This window comes from Scyliorhinus torazame, chromosome 4 (assembly GCF_047496885.1).
Source record: "Scyliorhinus torazame isolate Kashiwa2021f chromosome 4, sScyTor2.1, whole genome shotgun sequence".
NCBI classification, from domain to species: Eukaryota; Metazoa; Chordata; class Chondrichthyes; order Carcharhiniformes; family Scyliorhinidae; genus Scyliorhinus; species Scyliorhinus torazame.
The window spans coordinates 318,897,478-318,917,092 of record NC_092710.1 but is presented as its reverse complement, the minus strand read 5'-3'; the positions used below and the strand labels follow the sequence as shown (position 1 = coordinate 318,917,092).

At 48.5% G+C, this 19,615-nt stretch overlaps 1 protein-coding gene across 14 annotated transcripts in view; it reads right to left on the bottom strand.

Moving 5' to 3' along the window:
* rbks (ribokinase) overlaps window positions 1-19,615 on the bottom strand; it is a 269,106-nt gene that overhangs the window by 201,539 nt on the left and 47,952 nt on the right. For all 14 annotated transcript variants that reach the window (XR_011940817.1, XR_011940818.1, XR_011940820.1 and 11 more), the window contains exon 3: window positions 692-755. Coding sequence is in view for 9 of the 14 variants with exons in the window: in XM_072500141.1 (XP_072356242.1) it covers window positions 692-755 (64 nt within the window). In the remaining 5 variants the exon portion in view is untranslated. The remainder of the gene's footprint in view (window positions 1-691; window positions 756-19,615) is intronic.

Sequence of the window (19,615 nt, the reverse complement as noted above, 5' to 3'; positions counted from 1 at the left end):
TGGACTATCGAGAGTAGTTTTGGGCCTCGTATCTAAGCGTCGGAGGGGCTCCAGAGGAGGTTCACAAGAATGATCCTGGGAATGAAGGGCTTGTCATATGAGGAATGGTTAAGGATTCTGGGTCTGTACTTGATGGAGTTTAGAAGGATGAGGGGGAATTTCATTGAAACTTACAGAATCCTGAGAGGCCAAGATAGAGTGGACATGGAGAGGATGTTTCCACTAGTAGGAGAGACTAGAAATCGAGGGCACAGCCTCAGACTGAAGGGATGATCCTTTAAAACTGAGGTGAGGAAGAATTTCTTCAGCCAGAGGGTGGTGAATCTGTGGAACTCATTGCCGCAGAAGGCTGTGGAGGCCAAGTCACGGAGTCTTTAAGACAGAGATAGATTGGCCCTTGATTAGGAAGGGAATCAGGAGTTACGAGGAGAAGGCAGGAGAATGGGGATGAGAAACACATCAGCCATGATCAGACCTGATGGGCCGAATAGCCTAATTCTGCTCCTGTGTCTTATGGTCTCATGGTATTTAGTTACAACTGCAAAAGTTAGTCAAAACTAATATTATATCAAGCAAGACAGCTTCTGACAGAAAAAGAGGCAACTGTGAAATGTCCAACCATAGCTCTGCAATCACTCCAGTACAGATCCACAATCTCTCCAATAGCGAAGACGAGATTTTGAAGTAATACCTGTGGACACGCCATTACTTTTGAAGTTTTCGATGTAATTATCTCCAAATGAATCTTTCCCAACCTGTTATGCGAAGGAAAGAATGATTAGGTGATGGTTTCTCGAAACTAAACACGTTATTCCATCTTAATAAAGAAACCATCTTGAAACAATTTCTGACAGTGGGACTGACAGTGGCTCTTTGGATACAATTTAAGCGTTTTCCAAAACAAAATTGCATGAGTTGTTGCCAGTAACAGCTCAGCTTTCCTATTCATCAGTAAACCAGAGGAGTTTCAAGAAATGTATTCAATCTTCATTCGCCCAGTATGACGGCCGTGATCAGTTGCCAATATTTCTCTCAAACATCATGCATCTTTCAAATGAACTAACTATAGGAGTGGATAAGGACTGCCCAGTGTATTCACCTCACATTGAATTTAAGACATTTGACAAAGCTTCTCACGTGAAGCTTTCAAAGAAGATTCAACTCAATGGAAATAAAAACACCTGGATTGAAAATTAGTAATACACAGACCCAATTGAGCACATGCTTGGTAAACATTCATGCAGAAAGGTACTTCTAGAATTAATACAAAAACAAAATCTTGCAAATCTGAAGTAAAAACAGAAAATACTCAGCATGTCTGAAGGAAAGCAGCAGCGCCGAGGAAAACAGAGTAAACATTGCCCGTTTGTGATCATTCATGAGAAGGTGGAAGTGTAATAGATTTCAGGCGTGTCAAAGGCAGAAGAGTATAATTTAAAAAAAACAAAATGGAAGGCGTCTGGGGCCAAGGTCAAGAGAGATTGTGATGAACGGTTACTGCCTTATCATCATGTAAGGTGATGTCCCCTTTAAGACCCGGCTTGGAACTCTGGGGACTCCGCCTCTGGCTCCGCCCATCTGGGAGCCATACATAAAGGCCTGCCTCATGGTCTGTATAGCAGTCAGCTCTCGTCCAAATCTGTAGCATAGTTATTAGCCTAATAAAGCCTTCTTTACAGTTTAATCTCTAAGCATCATTATTGAGGGTACCTCAATTTATTAGGCTAAACTAGATTCAGGATGGACGCAGGCCTAAAACCAGAGAAGCTCAATCTGGAAGCACGAACGCCGGAGGCAAAGGAAATTTTTAAATACTGGCTGCAGTGCTTCGAGGCCTACCTGGACTCCGCAGAGACTCCCATCCTGGGGCCACGCAAGCTGCGTCTACTCCACGCCCGGGTGAGTCACAGAATCTCCGCCACGCTCGAAAAGGCGACGATTTATGAGGAAGCGATTGAGTTGCTCCGCAAGCGGTTTGTCAAACCCGTCAATGAGGTGCACGCCAGGCATCTACTCTCTACCTGCCGGCAGCGCTCGGGGGAAATCGCTCGACGAGTTTGTTGAGAAACTCACCGCGCTGGCCAGGGACTGTGACCATCAGGATGTGACAGGGGAAGTCCATATGAACCTGCACATCAGAGATTCTTTCGTGTCCGGCATCCGCTCGACCTACATCCGGCAGCGACTGCTCGAAAGCGGGGCAAAAGACCTCCAGGAGACGCTAACGCTCGCCTCCTCGCTGGAGGTGGCCCGACATAACTTGGGTACGTACCCCGCGGACTCTGCCAGCCCCCCCCCGGACTTCCTCAGACTCGCCCGTATTACAGGCCTGCGCCACGCGGCGACTCGCTCACCATGGGGGCACACCTTGCTACTTCTGCGGGCAGGGCCAGCACCCATGCCCACGCTGCCCAGCTCGCTCCGCGATCTGCAGCGACTGCGGGAAGAAAGGGCACTTTGCGAGGGTCTGCCTGGCCAGACCCAGGGGCCATGAAAACAAAGAACAGCCGGCCCGAAAATCAGGCTCTCAGGCCCGTAGGCCTCGCAATGCTGCTGCGCACCGACCCGACACGTCCTCTTCTGACGCGTCATCGGCCTCGTGCGAATCATGGGAGCGGCCATCTGGTCGGCGGCCATCTTCTCGACCCGACACGTGCGACCAACGGCAGCGGCCATTTTACGACTCCGACTACCCGCGACTGGGTGCGATCACCCTTGATCAAACTCGGCCAAAACACCTGCAGAACTCCATGATGCAGGTCCAGGTCAACGGGCACGACACTGCATGCCTCTTCGACTCCGGGAGCACGGAGAGCTTTATCCACCCTGAAACGGTAAGGCGCTGCTCCCGACGCACCCATCCCACATCCCAAACCATAGCCCTCGCATCTGGGTCCCACTCGGTACAAATCACAGGGTACTGTATTGCGGATCTCTCGATCCAGGGTGCCAAATACACCCGTTTCAAATTTTATATCCTCACTCACCTCTGTGAGGGATTTCCAGTGCAGCCACCGAAGCCTGACACTGAAGTTCGGCGGACCCTTGCCCCCCCTCACGGTGTGCTGTCTTGCGACACTGAAAGTCGCACCCCCCCTCGCTATTCGCTAACCTCACTCCCGACTGTAAGCCCGTCGCCACCAGGAGCCGGCGCTACAGTGCCCAAGATATGGCTTTTATCAAGTCAGAGGTCCAGCGTTTACTGGGAGAGGGGGTCAACGAGGCTAGCAACAGCCCTTGGAGAGCGCAAGTGGTGGTAGTCCGGTCCGGGGAGAAGAAACGGATGGTCGTGGATTATAGCCAGACCATAAACCGATTCACGCAGCTTGATGCGTACCCCCTTCCTCGCATCGCGGAAATGGTAAATCGGATCGCCCAATACCGAGTCTTTTCCACGGTCGACCTCAAATCTGCCTACCACCAGCTCCCCATCCGACCAAAAGACCGCCTCTATACTGCCTTCGAAGCAGCCGGCCGGCTCTTCCACTTCCTCAGGGTCCCCTTTGGTGTCACAAATGGGGTCTCCGTCTTTCAAAGGGCGATGGACCAAATGGAGGACCAGTACGGTTTGCGGGCTACATACCCGTACTGGGACAATGTCACCATCTGCGGCCATGATCAGCAGGACCATGACGCTAACCTCAAAAAGTTCCTCCAGACCGCCCGAGCCCTTAACCTGACCTATAACGAGGACAAATGCGTTTTCCACACCACCCGGCTGGCCATCCTTGGCTATGTCGTGGAAGACGGGGTCCTAGGTCCCGACCCCAACCGCATGCGCCCCCTTAAGGAACTCCCTCTCCCCCGCAGCCTCAAGGCCCTCAAACGGTGCTTGGGGCTTTTCTCCTATTACGCCCAGTGGGTCCCCAAGTATGCGGACAAAGCCCGCCCACTCCTAAAGACCACCACTTTTCCCCTCTCGGCTGAGGCTCAATCGGCCTTCAACCGCATCAAGGCCGACATCATCAAGGCCGCCATGCACGCGGTGGACGAAACCATCCCTTTCCAGGTAGAGAGCGATGCATCAGACATCGCCCTGGCTGCTACCCTCAATCAAGGAGGCAGACCAGTAGCGTTCTTCTCCCGAACCCTCACCGCCTCCGAGATTCGACACTCTGCAGTCGAAAAGGAGGCACAAGCCATTGTGGAGGCTGTGCGGTGCTGGAGACACTACCTCGCCGGTAGGAGGTTTACCCTCGTCACCGACCAACGGTCGGTCGCCTATATGTTCGATAACACGCAACAGGGCAAAATAAAAAACGATAAAATTTTGAGGTGGAGGATCGAACTCTCCACCTACTCGTACGATATCAAGTATCGTCCAGGGGAGCTCAACGAGCCCCCAGATGCCCTGTCCCGCAGCACATGCGCCAACGCGCAGGAGGACCGCCTGCAAGCCATCCACAATGACCTCTGCCACCCGGGGGTTACCCGGCTCGTCCATTTCATCAAGTCCCGCAACCTGCCTTACTCAACCAAGGAGGTCAAGGCCATGGTCAGGGCCTGCCAGGTCTGTGCGGAGTGCAAACCGCACTTCTATCGGCCAGACAAGGTTCGGCTCGTGAAGGCCTCGGGCCCCTTTGAGCGACTGAGCGTGGACTTCAAGGGGCCCCTCCCGTCCACCAACCGTTATGCCTATTTCCTCACCGTGATCGATGAGTTCTCCCGTTTCCCATTCGCCATTCCCTGCACCGACATGACCTCAGCCACGGTGATTAAGGCACTGCACAGCATCTTCACCCTGTTCGGTTTCCCTGCTTATATCCACAGCAACCGGGGTACATCGTTCATGAGCGATGAACTGCGTCAGTATCTGCTCAGCAAAGGCATCGCCTTGAGCAGAACGACCAGCTATAACCCACGGGGAAACGGGCAGGTGGAGAGGGAGAACGCGACCGTGTGGAAGGCTGTCCTTCTGGCCCTGCGGTCGAGAAATCTCCCAACCACCCGCTGGCAGGAGGTCCTACCCGATGCCCTACACTCCATTAGGTCACTCCTCTGCACGGCCACAAATGAGACCCCTCATGAGCGATTGTTTCTCTTCCCCAGGAAGTCTACCTCCGGGGTCTCGCTTCCAACTTGGCTGACGGCTCCGGGACCTGTTCTTCTCCGGAGGCACGCGAGGAGCCATAAAACGGACCCCCTAGTTGAAAAGGTCAGACTGCTCCACGCCAACCCCAGTTACGCCTACGTGGAATACTCCGACGGCAGGCAAGATACGGTTTCCCTCCGGGATCTGGCGCCCGCTGGATCCTCCACCACAGACGCCCCTTCCCGCGCCGCTCCCCTGCAGGACCCGTCGCCCCCTACAACACACCCCCTTCCGGCCCTACCACCCGTTGGTGAGCTCCTACCGTGCGCCCCCCCTTGCTCCTCCCCTTCACACACCCCGCCGGCCCCGGCTCCGCTACCCCCGGCCCTGCCTAGTTCCTCTGCCCCGACCCGGACCGAAGCTCCAACCGCTGTGCTCCCGGATGTGCCCTCAACCGGGACGTCCGTGCCCGCCGCACCACCGCCCAAACTGAGGAGATCGAGGGGGACGATCTGGCCGCCGAAACGGATGGACCTATGATGGCACTTCACCCCCGCCGGACTCCTTTTTAAACAGGGGGTGAATGTGATGAACGGTTACTGCCTTATCATCATGTAAGGTGATGTCCCCTTTAAGACCAGGCTTGGGGACTCCGCCTCTGGCTCCGCCCATCTGGGAGCCATACATAAAGGCCTGCCTCATGGTCTGTATAGCAGTCAGCTCGCGTCCAAATCTGTAGCATAGTTATTAGCCTAATAAAGCCTTCTTTACAGTTTAATCTCTAAGCATCATTATTGAGGGTACCTCAGAGATGAAATGACAAAAGGGTTTGTTCTGTAAGACCAATGGGAGTATTAATGGAAAAGTAAAGTGACAAAAGATGCATCACAGAAACATAGAAAATAGAAGCAGGTGAAGGCCATTCGGCCCTTTGAGCCTTCTCCGCCATTCATTATGATCATCGAACTCAACAGCCTAATCCCACCTTCCCTCCCATATCCTTTGATCCCCTTTGCACCAAGAGCTATATCTAGCTGCTTCTTGAAAACATATGTTTTGGTATTAACTAATTTCCGTGGTAACAAACTCCACAGGCTTACCATTCTGGGTGAAGAAATGTCTTCTCATCGCTGTCATAAATGCTCTACCCCATATCGTCAGACTGTGAGCCCTGGCTCTGGACAGCCCCACCATCAGGAACATCCTTCCTGCATCTACCCAGTTTAGCCCTGTTAGAACTTTATCGGTTTCAATGACATTGCCCCCTCATTCTTCTGAACCCCAGCGAATATTATCCTAACCCACTAAATCTCTCCTCATATGACATCCCAGGAATCAGGCTGGTAAACCTTCGCTGCCATTCCTCTAGAGCAAGAACATCCTTCCTCAAATAAGGAGACCAAAACTGCACACAATATTCCAGATGTGGCCTCAGCAAGGCCCTGTATAACTGCAGCAAGTCACCCCTGCTCTTGTACTCTAAGCCTCGAGCTATGAAAGCTAACATATCATTTGCCTTCTTTACCGCCTGCTGCACCTACAAGCTTACCTTCAGTAATTGGTGTACGAGGACACCCAAGTCTCGTTGCACATTCCTCTCTCCTAATTTGCCATTCAGATAATTACGAGGAGAGGTTGAGTAGACTGGGACTGTGCTTGTTGGAATTTAGAAGGATGCGGGGGGGGGATCTTATAGAAACATGTAAAATTATGAAGGGAATAGATAGGATAGATGCGGGCAGGTTGTTTCCACTGGTGGGTGAAAGCAGAACTAGGGGGCATAGGCTCAAAATAAGGGGAAGTAGATTTAGGACTGAGCTTAGGAGGAACTTCTTCACCCAAAGGGTTCTGAATCTATGGAATTCCTTGCCCAGTGAAGCAGTTGAGGCTCCGTCATTAAATGTTTTTAAGATAAAGATAGATAGTTTTTTGAAGAATAAAGGGATTAAGGGTTATGGTGTTCAGGTCGGAAAGTGGAGCTGAGTCCAGAAAAGATCAGCCATGATCTCATTGAATGGTGGAGCAGGCTCGAGGGGCCAGGTGGCCTACTCCTGCTCCTAGTTCTTATGTTCACACTTTTCAGGGTCAAATTCCATCTGCCACTTTTCTGCCCATTTGACCATCCCATCTATATCTTCCTGTAACCCAAGACACTCAACCTCACTGTTAACCACCCAGCCAATCTTTGTGTCATCCGCAAACTTACTGATCCTACCCCACCATATAGTCATCTACGTCATTTATATAAATGACAAACAATAGGGGATATAGCACAGATCCCTGCGCTCCCCCAGCAACACATCAACCACCTGTCCAGCTTCATTCCCCCAGAACTTTGTCCAGGACTGCATCGTCCCTTGTTGGACCTTCTACAATGGCACTCTGCCTAAGCCCTTAACACAGTGACAATCCCAATCAATGTTGGGAAAGTTGAAATCACCTAATATAATTACTCTATTGTTATTTTTACACACATCTGCAAATTGAAAACATATATGCTCCTTAATTTCTCACTGACTATCTGGGGATCTATAATAAACACCTAGCAATGTTCCAGTGAAGTCCAGCACAAAGTGGAGGAACAGCACCTCATCTTCCGATTAGACACGTGATCGCCTTCCTAACTTCACACTGAGTTCAACAACTTCCGACTGTGAACTCTCCACCTTCACCCCATTTTTATTTTTATTAATTTATTTCCATTTCTTCTTTTTAATTTTGAGTACTGTTATTGAAAATATGGAAAGATGTGTCATTTGAAACATGGAAGTCTGGCAATATCTAGTCTGAGAGACACATGAAAGAATACAGGGCAAGATCCCACAAAGGGTTAACAGCAGCTGCCAGGGAAGGATTGTAAAATGCAGATATCCTTGGTCAAGCAGGCTTAGCAAACAAGACAAACAGGATTTTGAATGAAGCCAAAAACAATGGCTCACACCTTCATTGAAAGTAACTATCTTAATAAGGATCTGGAAAAGAATGGATGAGGTACTAGGTGTGAAAATTTGCTAATACCAGGTAAATTAAAGAAAACTGGAGACTATCAGTCTACGAGAAACTTAATTCAAAGCCAAAATCAAAGTCAAAATTATGAGCTGAGGACACAATTGGAAAATAAAACTATAGAAATTACAGGAATTATTCCTGTTCAGGAATAACAGGAATGCGGAATATTTGGCTAATGGTAAAGTTCTTGAAAGTGTGGATGAGCAGAGGGATCTAGGCGTCCATGTACATAGATCCCTGAAAGTTGCCACCCAGGTTGATAGGGTTGTGAAGAAGGCCTATGGAGTGTTGGCCTTTATTGGTAGAGGGATTGAGTTCCGGAGTCGGGAGGTCATGTTGCAGCTGTACAGAACTCTGGTACGGCCGCATTTGGAGTATTGCGTACAGTTCTGGTCACCGCATTGTAGGAAGGACGTGGAGGCTTTGGAGCGGGTGCAGAGGAGATTTACCAGGATGTTGCCTGGTATGGAGTGAAAATCTTATGAGGAAAGGCTGATGGACTTGAGGTTGTTTTCTTTGGAGAGAAGAAGGTTAAGAGGAGACTTAATAGAGGCATACAAAATGATCAGGGGGTTGGATAGGGTGGACAGTGAGAGCCTTCTCCCGCGGATGGATATGGCTGGCACGAGGGGACATAACTTTAAACTGAGGGGTAATAGATATAGGACAGAGGTCAGAGGTAGGTTCTTTACGCAAAGAGTAGTGAGGCCGTGGAATGCCCTACCTGCTACAGTAGTGAACTCGCCAACATTGAGGGCATTTAAAAGTTTATTGGATAAACATATGGATGATAATGGCATAGTGTAGGTTAGATGGCTTTTGTGTCGGTGCAACATCGTGGGCCGAAGGGCCTGTACTGCGCTGTATTGTTCTATGTTCTATTAACACCTCTTGAAGTCAAAGCATTTTGAATACCACAAAGGACACAATGTAATCAGATCTATGAGATGAGGTTATGTCAAAATGAATGTTTAGACCAAAGATACTTTTCACAATCAAAGAGAATCAAGAGTTACTTTGCCACTTCCGGTTGCGGTGATGCCTTGCTAGCCGCACGTTTCGGCGGCTCCAGCACCAACGGACCTTCGGGTTCTTTTAAGAGCCCCAACGGGAAATTTTTGGGCGACGCAACCCGGTGTGGGGTGAGTGAGAAGGGAGTCCCCCCCCCAACGAAGGAGGAAAATACCGGCGGCGGCGGCTGCAGCGTGAGGAATCGTCGACCAAAGAGACAGAAAGGGAGAAGCACAAGATGGCGGCGGAGAAAGCGCAGGCGACATGGGGGCCCGAGCAGGACGAATTTTTGAGACAGTGCATGGAGCTACTAAAGAGGGAGGTGCTGACCCCGATGCTACAGGCAATTGAGGGGCTCAAGGAGACACAAAAGACCCAGGAGACAGAGCTCCGCGTGGTGGAGCAGAAGGTGACGGATAATGAGGACGAGATCCTGGGCCTGGCGGTCAAAACTCAGACGCACGAGGCACTTCATAAAAAGTGTACTGAAAGGATCGAGGCCCTAGAAAATGGAGCGCGAAGGAAGAACCTTCGGATACTGGGTATCCCTGAGGGTGTGGAAGGAGTGGACTGTGGAGCTTATGCAAGTACGATGCTGAGCTCACTGATGGGTGCTGAGGCCCCTACGGGCCCCTTGGAGGTGGAGTGGTCACATTGGATCCCGGCGAGAAGACCAAAAGCGGGAGAACCACCCAGGGCGATAATCGTGCGATTTCACCGCCTTAAGGATAGAGACGAGGTCCTGAGATGGGCTAAAAAGGTGCGGAGTAGCAGATGGGAGAATGCAGTGGTACGGGTGTACCAGGATTGGAGTGCGGAGGTGGCGAGAAGGAGGGCGAGTTTTAACCGAGCCAAGGAGGTGTTGCATAAAAAGGTGAAGTTCGGGATGCTGCAGCCGGCAACACTATGGGTCATGTATCAGGAGAGACACCATTATTTCGAGACGGCGGAGGAAGCATGGACCTTTATTAAAGAAGAGAAATTGGATCGGAACTGAGGGACTGATACTGCAGGAAATGTTATTGTTAATGTTATGGTTGATGTTAATAGAGAAGTAAATTGGGAAGGGGGGAGACATTGGGAAATGTGGGCGCCAGTGAGGGGGGAAAGACGGGACATAGATGGAGAATGAGGAAGGGGAGGGGGAGGGGAAAGGGAGCTGCGCCACAAGAGGCGGGTCAGGTAAAGGGATGATCCCGCGCCAGAAAAATATGGCGGGAAGACAGGCGCAAGGCGGATGGCAGTTCCCCACACGGGGGGGGTCGAGGAGTGAGCAGGAGTAGCCGGGGTCAGTTGAAGTCAGCTGACTTACGGAAGTAATATGGGGGGAGCAATCACGCTAGAAAGAGATCTAGCGGGGGGGGGGGGGACAACTGGGTTGCTGCTGCGGAAATCCAAAAGGAAATGGATAAAGAGTGGGTGGACGGGGATGGTATGCGACGCTGGGGGAGCGAGTGGGAGCGCGGAGGCGGGATATGGGACTGGCCTAGAGAAGGTAATGGCTAGTCGACACGGGAGGGGGGCAGGTAGCCCCCTAGTGAGGCTGATCACGTGGAACGTGAGAGGCCTGAACGGACCGATAAAAAGGGCCCGAGTGCTCGCGCATTTGAAAGGACTAAGGGCAGACGTGGTTATGCTCCAAGAGACGCACCTAAAGGTGGCGGACCAAGTTAGGTTAAGGAAAGGTTGGGTGGGACAGGTGTTCCACTCAGGACTAGACGCAAAGAACAGAGGGGTGGCCATATTGGTGGGGAAACGGGTAGCATTTGAAGCAAAGAACATCGTAGCAGATAGCGGAGGTAGATATGTAATGGTGAGTGGCAGGCTGGAGGGAATGGAGGTCGTGTTGGTTAATGTGTATGCCCCGAACTGGGACGATGCGGGATTTATGAGACGGATGCTGGGGCATATACCGGACCTGGAGGTAGGAAACTTGATTTTAGGAGGGGACTTTAATACTGTGCTGGACCCGGGGCTAGATAGATCCAGCTCAAAGACCGGAAGAAGGCCGGCAGCGGCCAAGGTGCTTAAGGGGTTTATGGACCAAATGGGGGGAGTGGATCCATGGCGATTTCTTAGACCTAGGGCTAGGGAGTTCTCCTTCTTCTCCCATGTCCATAAAGTGTACTCCCGGGTAGAATTTTTTGTTTTGGGAAGGTCGTTGATCTCTAGGGTGGAAGAAGCTGAGTATTCAGCCATAGCGGTTTCGGACCATGCCCCACATTGGGTGGACCTGGAATTAGGAGAGGAAAGGGAGCAGAGAGCACTCTGGCGATTAGATGTGGGATTGATGGCGGATGAGGGAGTGTGTGCAAGAGTGCGGGGGTGTATCGAGAGATACCTGGAGGTCAATGACGACGGCGAGGTCCCTGTGGGAGTGGTATGGGAAGCACTAAAAGCGGTGGTCAGAGGAGAGCTGATCTCTATTGGGGCCCACACAAGGAAAACAGAGGCCAAGGAAAGGGAAAGATTACTGGGGGAGATTTTAAGCGTGGATAGGTAATTTGCAGAGACCCCGGAGGAGGGACTGTACAGGGAGAGGAGACGACTCCAGACGGAGTTTGACCTTCTGACCGCCAGAAAGGCGGAGGTGCTGTGGAGGAAGGCACAGGGGAGGAGGTGTGAATATGGGGAAAAGGCTAGTCGCCTGCTGGCTCATCAATTGCGAAAGAGGACAGCAGGGAGGGAGATAGGAGCAATTAGAGACGAAAAGGGAGACACGGTGCAAAGAGCAGGAAAGATAAATGAGGTGTTCAAGACCTTTTATGAGGGACTCTATGGGTCTCAACCCCCAGAGGGAGAGGAGGGGATGCGGCAGTTCCTGGATCAATTGAGGTTCCCGAGGGTGGAGGAGCAGGAGGTGGTAGGCCTGGGGGCACCGATTGGGGTGGACGAGGTTATTAAGGGACTGGGGAGCATGCAAGCAGAGAAGGCTCCGGGACCAGACGGGTTCCCGGTGGAATTTTACAGAAAATATGTGGACTTGTTGGCCCCGTTGATGGTGAGGACGTTCAATGAGGCCAGGGAAGGAGGGACTTTACCTCCGACAATGTCGGAGGCGACGATATCGCTAATTTTGAAGAGGGATAAAGATCCGTTGCAGTGCGGGTCCTATAGACCCATCTCATTACTGAACGTGGACGCCAAATTGCTGGCAAAGGTACTGGCATCGACGATAGAGGACTGTGTCCCGGGGGTGGTGCACGAAGACCAGACAGGGTTCGTAAAAGGGAGACAACTGAATGTGAACGTGCGACTACTATTAGGGGTGATGATGATGCCCCCAGTGGAGGGGGAGGCAGAGATAGTGGCTGCAATGGATGCAGAGAAGGCATTTGATAGGGTGGAGTGGGAGTATTTATGGGAAGTGTTAAGGAGGTTTGGGTTCGGGAACGGGTTTATTAGCTGGGTCAAACTTCTTTATGGGGCCCCAACGGCAAGTGTAGTTACGGGTCGACAAATATCGGAGTATTTCCGACTATATAGGGGAACAAGACAGGGATGCCCGCTGTCTCCATTGTTGTTCGCGTTGGCAATTGAACCTCTGGCCATGGCGTTGAGAGATTCCAGGAAATGGAGAGGGGTGATTAGAGGGGGAGAGGAACACCGAGTCTCGCTATATGCAGATGACCTATTGTTATACGTGTCGGACCCAGCGGGGGGGATGATAGAGGTTATGCGAATGTTGAGGGAGTTCGGGGATTTCTCGGGGTATAGGCTAAACATGGGGAAGAGTGAATTATTTGTGATACATCCAGGGGACCAGAGTAGAGAGATAGAAGGCCTGCCTCTAAGGAAAGTGGAAAGAAACTTCCGATACCTGGGGATTCAGATCGCTAGGAGCTGGGGAACCTTGCACAGACTTAATCTGACACGGCTGGTAGAACAAATGGAGGAGGACATCAAAAGGTGGGACATGCAGCCTCTGTCGCTGGCGGGCAGGGTGCAGGCAATTAAGATGATGGTCCTCCCGAGGTTCTTATTTGTATTTCAATGTCTCCCTATACTAATCACCAAGACCTTTTTCAATAAAATAGACAGGAGCATCACAAGCTTCATGTGGGCAGGGAAAGTTCCGAGAGTGAGGAGGGGGTTCCTTCAGCGTAGCAGGGACAGAGGAGGATTGGCACTACCGAACTTGGGCGATTACTATTGGGCCGCCAATGTGGCAATGATACGTAAATGGATGATGGAGGGTGAGGGAGCGGCATGGAAAAGACTGGAGAGAAAGTCCTGTAAAGGGACGGGTTTAGAGGCGCTGGTGACGGCGCTGCTACCGTTCTCACCAAAAAAGTTTACCACGAACCCGGTGGTGGCGGCAACATTGAATATCTGGGGACAGTGGAGGCGACAGAGAGGGGTGCGGGGAGCCCTGTTGGGGTCCCCAATCAGGAACAACCATAGGTTCGCCCCAGGAAGAATGGATGGAGGATTTCAGAGCTGGCACCAGTTGGGAATTAGGAAGGTGGGAGATTTATTCATAGATGGGACTTTTGCGAGCTTGGGAGCATTGGAGGAAAAGCATAAGTTACCCCGGGGAAGTTTCTTGAGATATATGCAGGCGAGGGCGTTTACTAGACAACAGGTGAGGGAATTTCCGCTGCTCCCGACACAGAGGACTCAGGACAGAATGCTTTCAGGGGTGTGGGTCGGACAGGGCAAGGTGTCAAAGATATATCGAGAGATGAGGGAAGAGGGGGAGGAGTCGGTGGGCGAACTAAAAGGAAAGTGGGAAGAGGAGCTAGGGGAGGAGATGGAGGAAAGTATGTGGGCTGATGCCCGAAGCAGGGTAAACTCCTCTTCCTCATGCGCCAGGCTTAGCCTGATTCAATTCAAGGTGCTACATAGAGCACACATAACGGGAGTAAGATTGAGCAGGTTCTTTGGAGTGGAGGACAAATGTGGGAGGTGTGGCGGAAGCCCGGCAAACCACGCACATATGTTTTGGGCGTGCCCGGCACTGGAGGGGTATTGGAAGGGAGTGACGGGAGTGATTTCGAAGGTGGTGAAGGCCCGGGTCAAACCAGGCTGGGGGCTAGCTCTATTTGGAGTTGCGGATGAGCCGGGAGTGCAGGAGGCGAAAGAAGCCAACGTTGTGGCCTTTGCGTCCCTAGTAGCCCGGCGTAGGATCCTACTCATGTGGAAGGAGGCGAAACCCCCCGGACTGGAGGCCTGGGTAAACGATATGGCGGGGTTCATTAAACTGGAGCAGATAAAGTTTGCCCTGAGAGGATCGGCTCAAGGGTTCACCAGGCGGTGGCAGCCATTTCTCGACTACCTAGGGGAACGTTAGAGGGAAGACAGATGACCAGCAGCAGCAACCCAGGGGGGAGGGGGGGGGGGGGGGGGGAGGGGAGGGGGGGGTGAGGGTTTTAGTTTAGTTTATGTCAAACGATTATGGGGTTCAGTTATTTGTGTATTGTTAAAATGTCTTCACTGTTACGTTTGCTTTGTAAGAGGGAAAAATTGTTGTTTGGGAAAAAATTTTCAATAAAATATATTTTTAAAAAAAGAGTTACTTTGCAATAAGGTCATAAAAACTAGATAACTGAGAAATATATAAAAACCCGAAGAAAGGGGACAGCCGGCAGACACAGCAACCGAGCTCATCAGCGAATACATCTAAAGAAGACCAGACTTTAAAAAGAAGATTGATTGTCAAGTTGGGCCTGAAGGTCCCTTCAACCAACCAGAAGTATACAGAAGCAAGATGTTTTTACTTTTCTGTAAAGACAGTGATTGCATCTTTTAAAAAGAGAAAAAAATATATAATAATAAAATAACTTTAAAATTTTAACCTGAAACAGTGGTTATTAGCCTAGTTTACTTACTTAGCAACGCAGGACCCAGGATATCAATGCTACTGAGGGGTAAGTAGGTAAAATTCTTTGGTGAAGGTATGGGTTATACCGGGGGATAACTTGAAAATATAGTTTGACCTGAATAGCACCCACTGAAGCTTGCATCGGAGTCGGGGAGTGAGAATTCCTGTTCACCATTTAGAATATTGACCCTTTTTTTGGTATAGGGGGAATTCTAAGAATAGTGGTGAGTTTTTAAACTTCATGGCGCCCAACGTGGGGCATTTTATTAAAACCCTGTTGATTACGCCTAGCTGGTTGTTTTGCTTTCTCCATGGCATCCAGCGTGGAGCCTAGAATATTAGAAGTTTCTAGGTAAAGCGAGGCTAGAATATTAGAAGTTTCTAGTTGAGCAGAATGGGGGCTAGAATATTAGAAGTTTCTAGTTCCCAAGAAACAGTTGGAACATTAGAAGTTTCTAACCGGCACAAAGGCTAGGATATTAGAAGTTTCTGGTCTATGTGTGAGTCAGACTTTACCTGCCGAGTTTAGTCTGGAAAGTCATGTGTGATTGACTTTTGTAAGGATATTCTGTGGATCAAGGGGACTGAAGCTCAGGTTGGGTGTGTAAAATCAGCAGACTAGAAGATGCTGACCCGGAGTAAAAGTCTGCAAGACATCTTGGTGACAGCACTAAAAATCTTGCATCCATTACTGGTAAAAAGAAGCCAAAAAATAAATCATCCTTAGAGTCAGGCAGATTGTGAGATTAAAGCCTAGAGAAATAGGGGACGCCTAGAATCTTTAGAGACCAATAACCAATCGACCCTTAACTAAAACAGGAAGATAGTGCCTTAGTCAGCCTTGGATAGGGCCCAGAAAGGGTACTTATCCTTAATTTCAGATTGCAACTGAAAGGGACAACCAGGAACAGAACTTAGAATTCCGAAAAATGGTAATTAGAACAATCCTCTTGCTCTGAAACATGGTCAAGAGAGTTGAAGAAATGAAACAAGAGTGGAAGAAATTAACAGAGGCAAAAAACTCCTGCATAAGTGAAACTTTATCAGCATGGTGGGTCTCAATTTTTGTGCAAAGTAACTAAAACCCCACTGAATAGAGGTCCAAGATCTCAGTGGATAAATGAGTGTGTGTTTAATAAGGATGTGAAATCCTACACAGTAGAGATCCAAGATCTGAGTGGATGAATGAATGTGTGTATGTCTAATAAGGAATTTTGAATTTCCTTTGGTGTTTGTATTTTTAAAAAATGTTGTATTTTGTAAAACCGAGTTTCACATCAATTGGAAGTTATAAATGGCAGGTAGAAATGTGATCAGTATTATGAGGAGGTAAATCAGTATGTTCAGAACTAAATTAGTCTTAGAATAAACGGATAAAGATTTTGTACTGGCCAGCAGTCAGCTACTTGCAGGCTTTGAAACTGAGCATTGAAATTGACACTGCATAGCTCCGCAGGGTCCTAGTGCCCGATGAGCACAAGAATGTCACCAGCAGAAATAATGATGTTTAGAAAAAATACATGGAAGAAGGAGCTTTGGAGAATAAAGATTTTGGATCAAAAGTTAGATTAAGAGAATTACTAGCAGTATAAGGGAAAGAGAATCTGATGGCAGGAAAAGATTTGATAAAAATAAATGCAGGTAGTAAAATTAAGATATTAAAACCAATTGATAACACAGAGGAGGTTTGGGTGAAGCTACCAACTAAAACTGCAGGAAAAATAATCAGTGAAGCTGTAAAATGTAAAGACAAGATTGTTCAGAATCTGGGTAAACGTACAGTTGACTTAGAGAAGCATGGTGTCTGGAGCAAAAGAAATTGTATCACAATTAAAACACATGACCCAATTGGTGGGAAGACAGTGAATTAAACCCCGTGAGCAGCATTGATTGGACAGATGATGAAGTTAAAATGTCATGTTCAGAACTTACCTTCATAAAAATCCTGTCGTAATCAAAATAAAGTAATTAAAGTAAATGCAGTAGCAATATCAGGAATGTATCAGGGTAAGGTTTCAATGATTGGATCACTGAGTGAGCAAAAGAGGAGGAGTTTGAGATTCTTCGAATCTCACTCAGGGGTGCAATGACAGAAGGAGGAGGCTTAATAGGCTTTAATTGTATGATGTATATCAAAATAAACCAGTTCAAAGAGAAAAAAAGAAAGAAATGGTAGCAAAGGAAATCCGGAAGTCCTGGCGAGGGCATTTCTGGGGAATTCAAACAAAGATAGAAAGTACAAATTAAAGAATAGGGCCCTCTCCACCCTTGACCTGTTCATTTGATTTTTCAGATGGAAAGAATAACAGAAAAACCAGTTCACAAGAAGGAAGAGAACTACACTTCAGAGAAGAATGTTTTAGACAGGATTGGGGGGAAACTAATGATACAATTGGCTACATATTTGAGGGAATTAAATGACAAGTGCCCGTAGGAAAACTTTACGGGTTAGAAACAAATCAAAATATCAAATTATTACTGAACAGTGAAACCTCCGGTCAGACATCTCTAATTGGACATCAGCTGATGGATGATCTGAGGTCTCCAAGGGGTATGTATTACACGATGGAGTTATCAAGGGTCTCGGCAGACAGCAGGGGCTGACGAGGAACCCCAATATGATAAAAGACAAAAGTTTAAGAATTTTTGTAGCTTGATGCCATGATGGGAAAATTGTTACCAATGCAGCAAACAATATTGCATTGAAGAGCTGTAATAGTTATTAAAGAAGAAATGTCATGTAAATTGGAAAGGACTGTTATGTTATGACAATGGGGATCCCACAAAGGGTTAACAGCAGCTGCCAGGGAAGGATTGTAAAATGCAGATATCCTTGGTCAAGCAGGCTTAGCAAACAAGACAAACAGGATTTTGAATGAAGCCAAAAACAATGGCTCACACCTTCATTGAAAGTAACTATCTTAATAAGGATCTGGAAAAGAATGGATGAGGTACTAGGTGTGAAAATTTGCTAATACCAGGTAAATTAAAGAAAACTGGAGACTATCAGTCTACGAGAAACTTAATTCAAAGCCAAAATCAAAGTCAAAATTATGAGCTGAGGACACAATTGGAAAATAAAACTATAGAAATTACAGGAATTAAAAGTAACACCTCTTGAAGTCAAAGCATTTTGAACACCACAAAGGACACAATGTAATCAGATCTATGAGATGAGGTTATGTCAAAATGAATGTTTAGACCAAAGATACTTTTTACAATCAAAGAGAATCAAGAGTTACTTTGCAATAAGGTCATAAAAACTAGATAACTGAGAAATATATAAAAACCCGAAGAAAGGGGACAGCCGGCAGAGCCAGCTCTCATAGCTCGGTACATGGGAAAGATAGGACACAGCAACCGAGCTCATCAGTGAATGCATCTAAAGAAGACCAGACTTTAAAAAGAAGATTGATTGTCAAGTTGGGCCTGAAGGTCCCTTCAACCAACCAGAAGGATCCAGAAGCAAGATCTTTTTACTTTTCTGTAAAGACAGTAATTGCATCTTTCAAAAAGAGAAAAAAATATGTAATAATAAAATAACTTTAAAATTTTAACCTGAAACAGTGGTTATTAGCCTAGTTTACTTACTTAGCAACGCAGAACCCAGGATATCAATGCTACTGAGGGGTAAGTAGGTAAAATTCTTTGGTGACGGTATGGGTTATACTGGGGGATAACTTGAAAATATAGTTTGACCTGAATAGCACCCACTGAAGCTTGCATCGGAGTCGGGGAGTGAGAATTCCTGTTCACCATTTAGAATATCGACCCTTTTTTTGGTATAGGGGGAAATCTAAGAATAGTGGTGAGTTTTTAACTTCAGTACCCAATTAATCTTTTCCAATTAAGGGGCAATGGGTTAGCATGGCCAAACCACCTATCCTGCACATCTTTGGATTGCGGAGGCGAAAACTACACAAACACAGGGAGAATATGCAAACTCCACACGGACAGTGACCCAGAGTCGGGATCGAACCTGGTTCCTCGACACCATGAGGCAGCAGTGCTAACCACTGTGCCACCATGTTGCCCTATTTTCATTTCTTCCATTGATCGGTTTTCCCTCACCGTTGTTACCTCTCCCTGTGCCTGACATCTTAGCCCTCTATCCAGCCCCACCGCTCCATGATCCCCCACAACAGTATAAATTTGACCTTATTTCCAGTTCTCTCCAGAAGGACGGCACGATAGCACAGCAGTTAGCACTGTTGCTTCACAGCGCCAGGGTCCCCGGTGTGATTCCCGGCTTGGGCACTATCTGTGTGTCATGTTCTCCCTTTGTCTGCGTGTGTTTGCTCCGGTTTCCTCCCACCAGCTCCTGAAAGACGGGCTTGTTAGGTGAACTGGACATTCCGAATTCTCCCTCAGTTTCCCAAACAGGCGCCGGAGTAAAGGCGGAGCAGGATTGATAGGCGATATGGTCTTCTGCTGCCCTATTTTTTATGTCTCATACTTAAGACCAGAAGATATAGGAACAGAATTAGGCCATTCGGCCCATTGGGTCTGCTCCGTCATTCAATCGTGGCTGATTCTCTTTATTTTGGGCAGCACGGTAGCATGGTGGTTAGCACAATTGCTTCACAGCTCCAGGGTCCCAGGTTCGATTCCCGGCTTGGGTCACTGTCTGTGCGGAGTCTGCACGTTCTCCCAGTGTGTGCGTGGGTTTCCTCCGGGTGCTCCAGTTTCCTCCCACGGTCCAAAGATGTGGAGGTTAGGTGGATTGGCCATGCTAAATT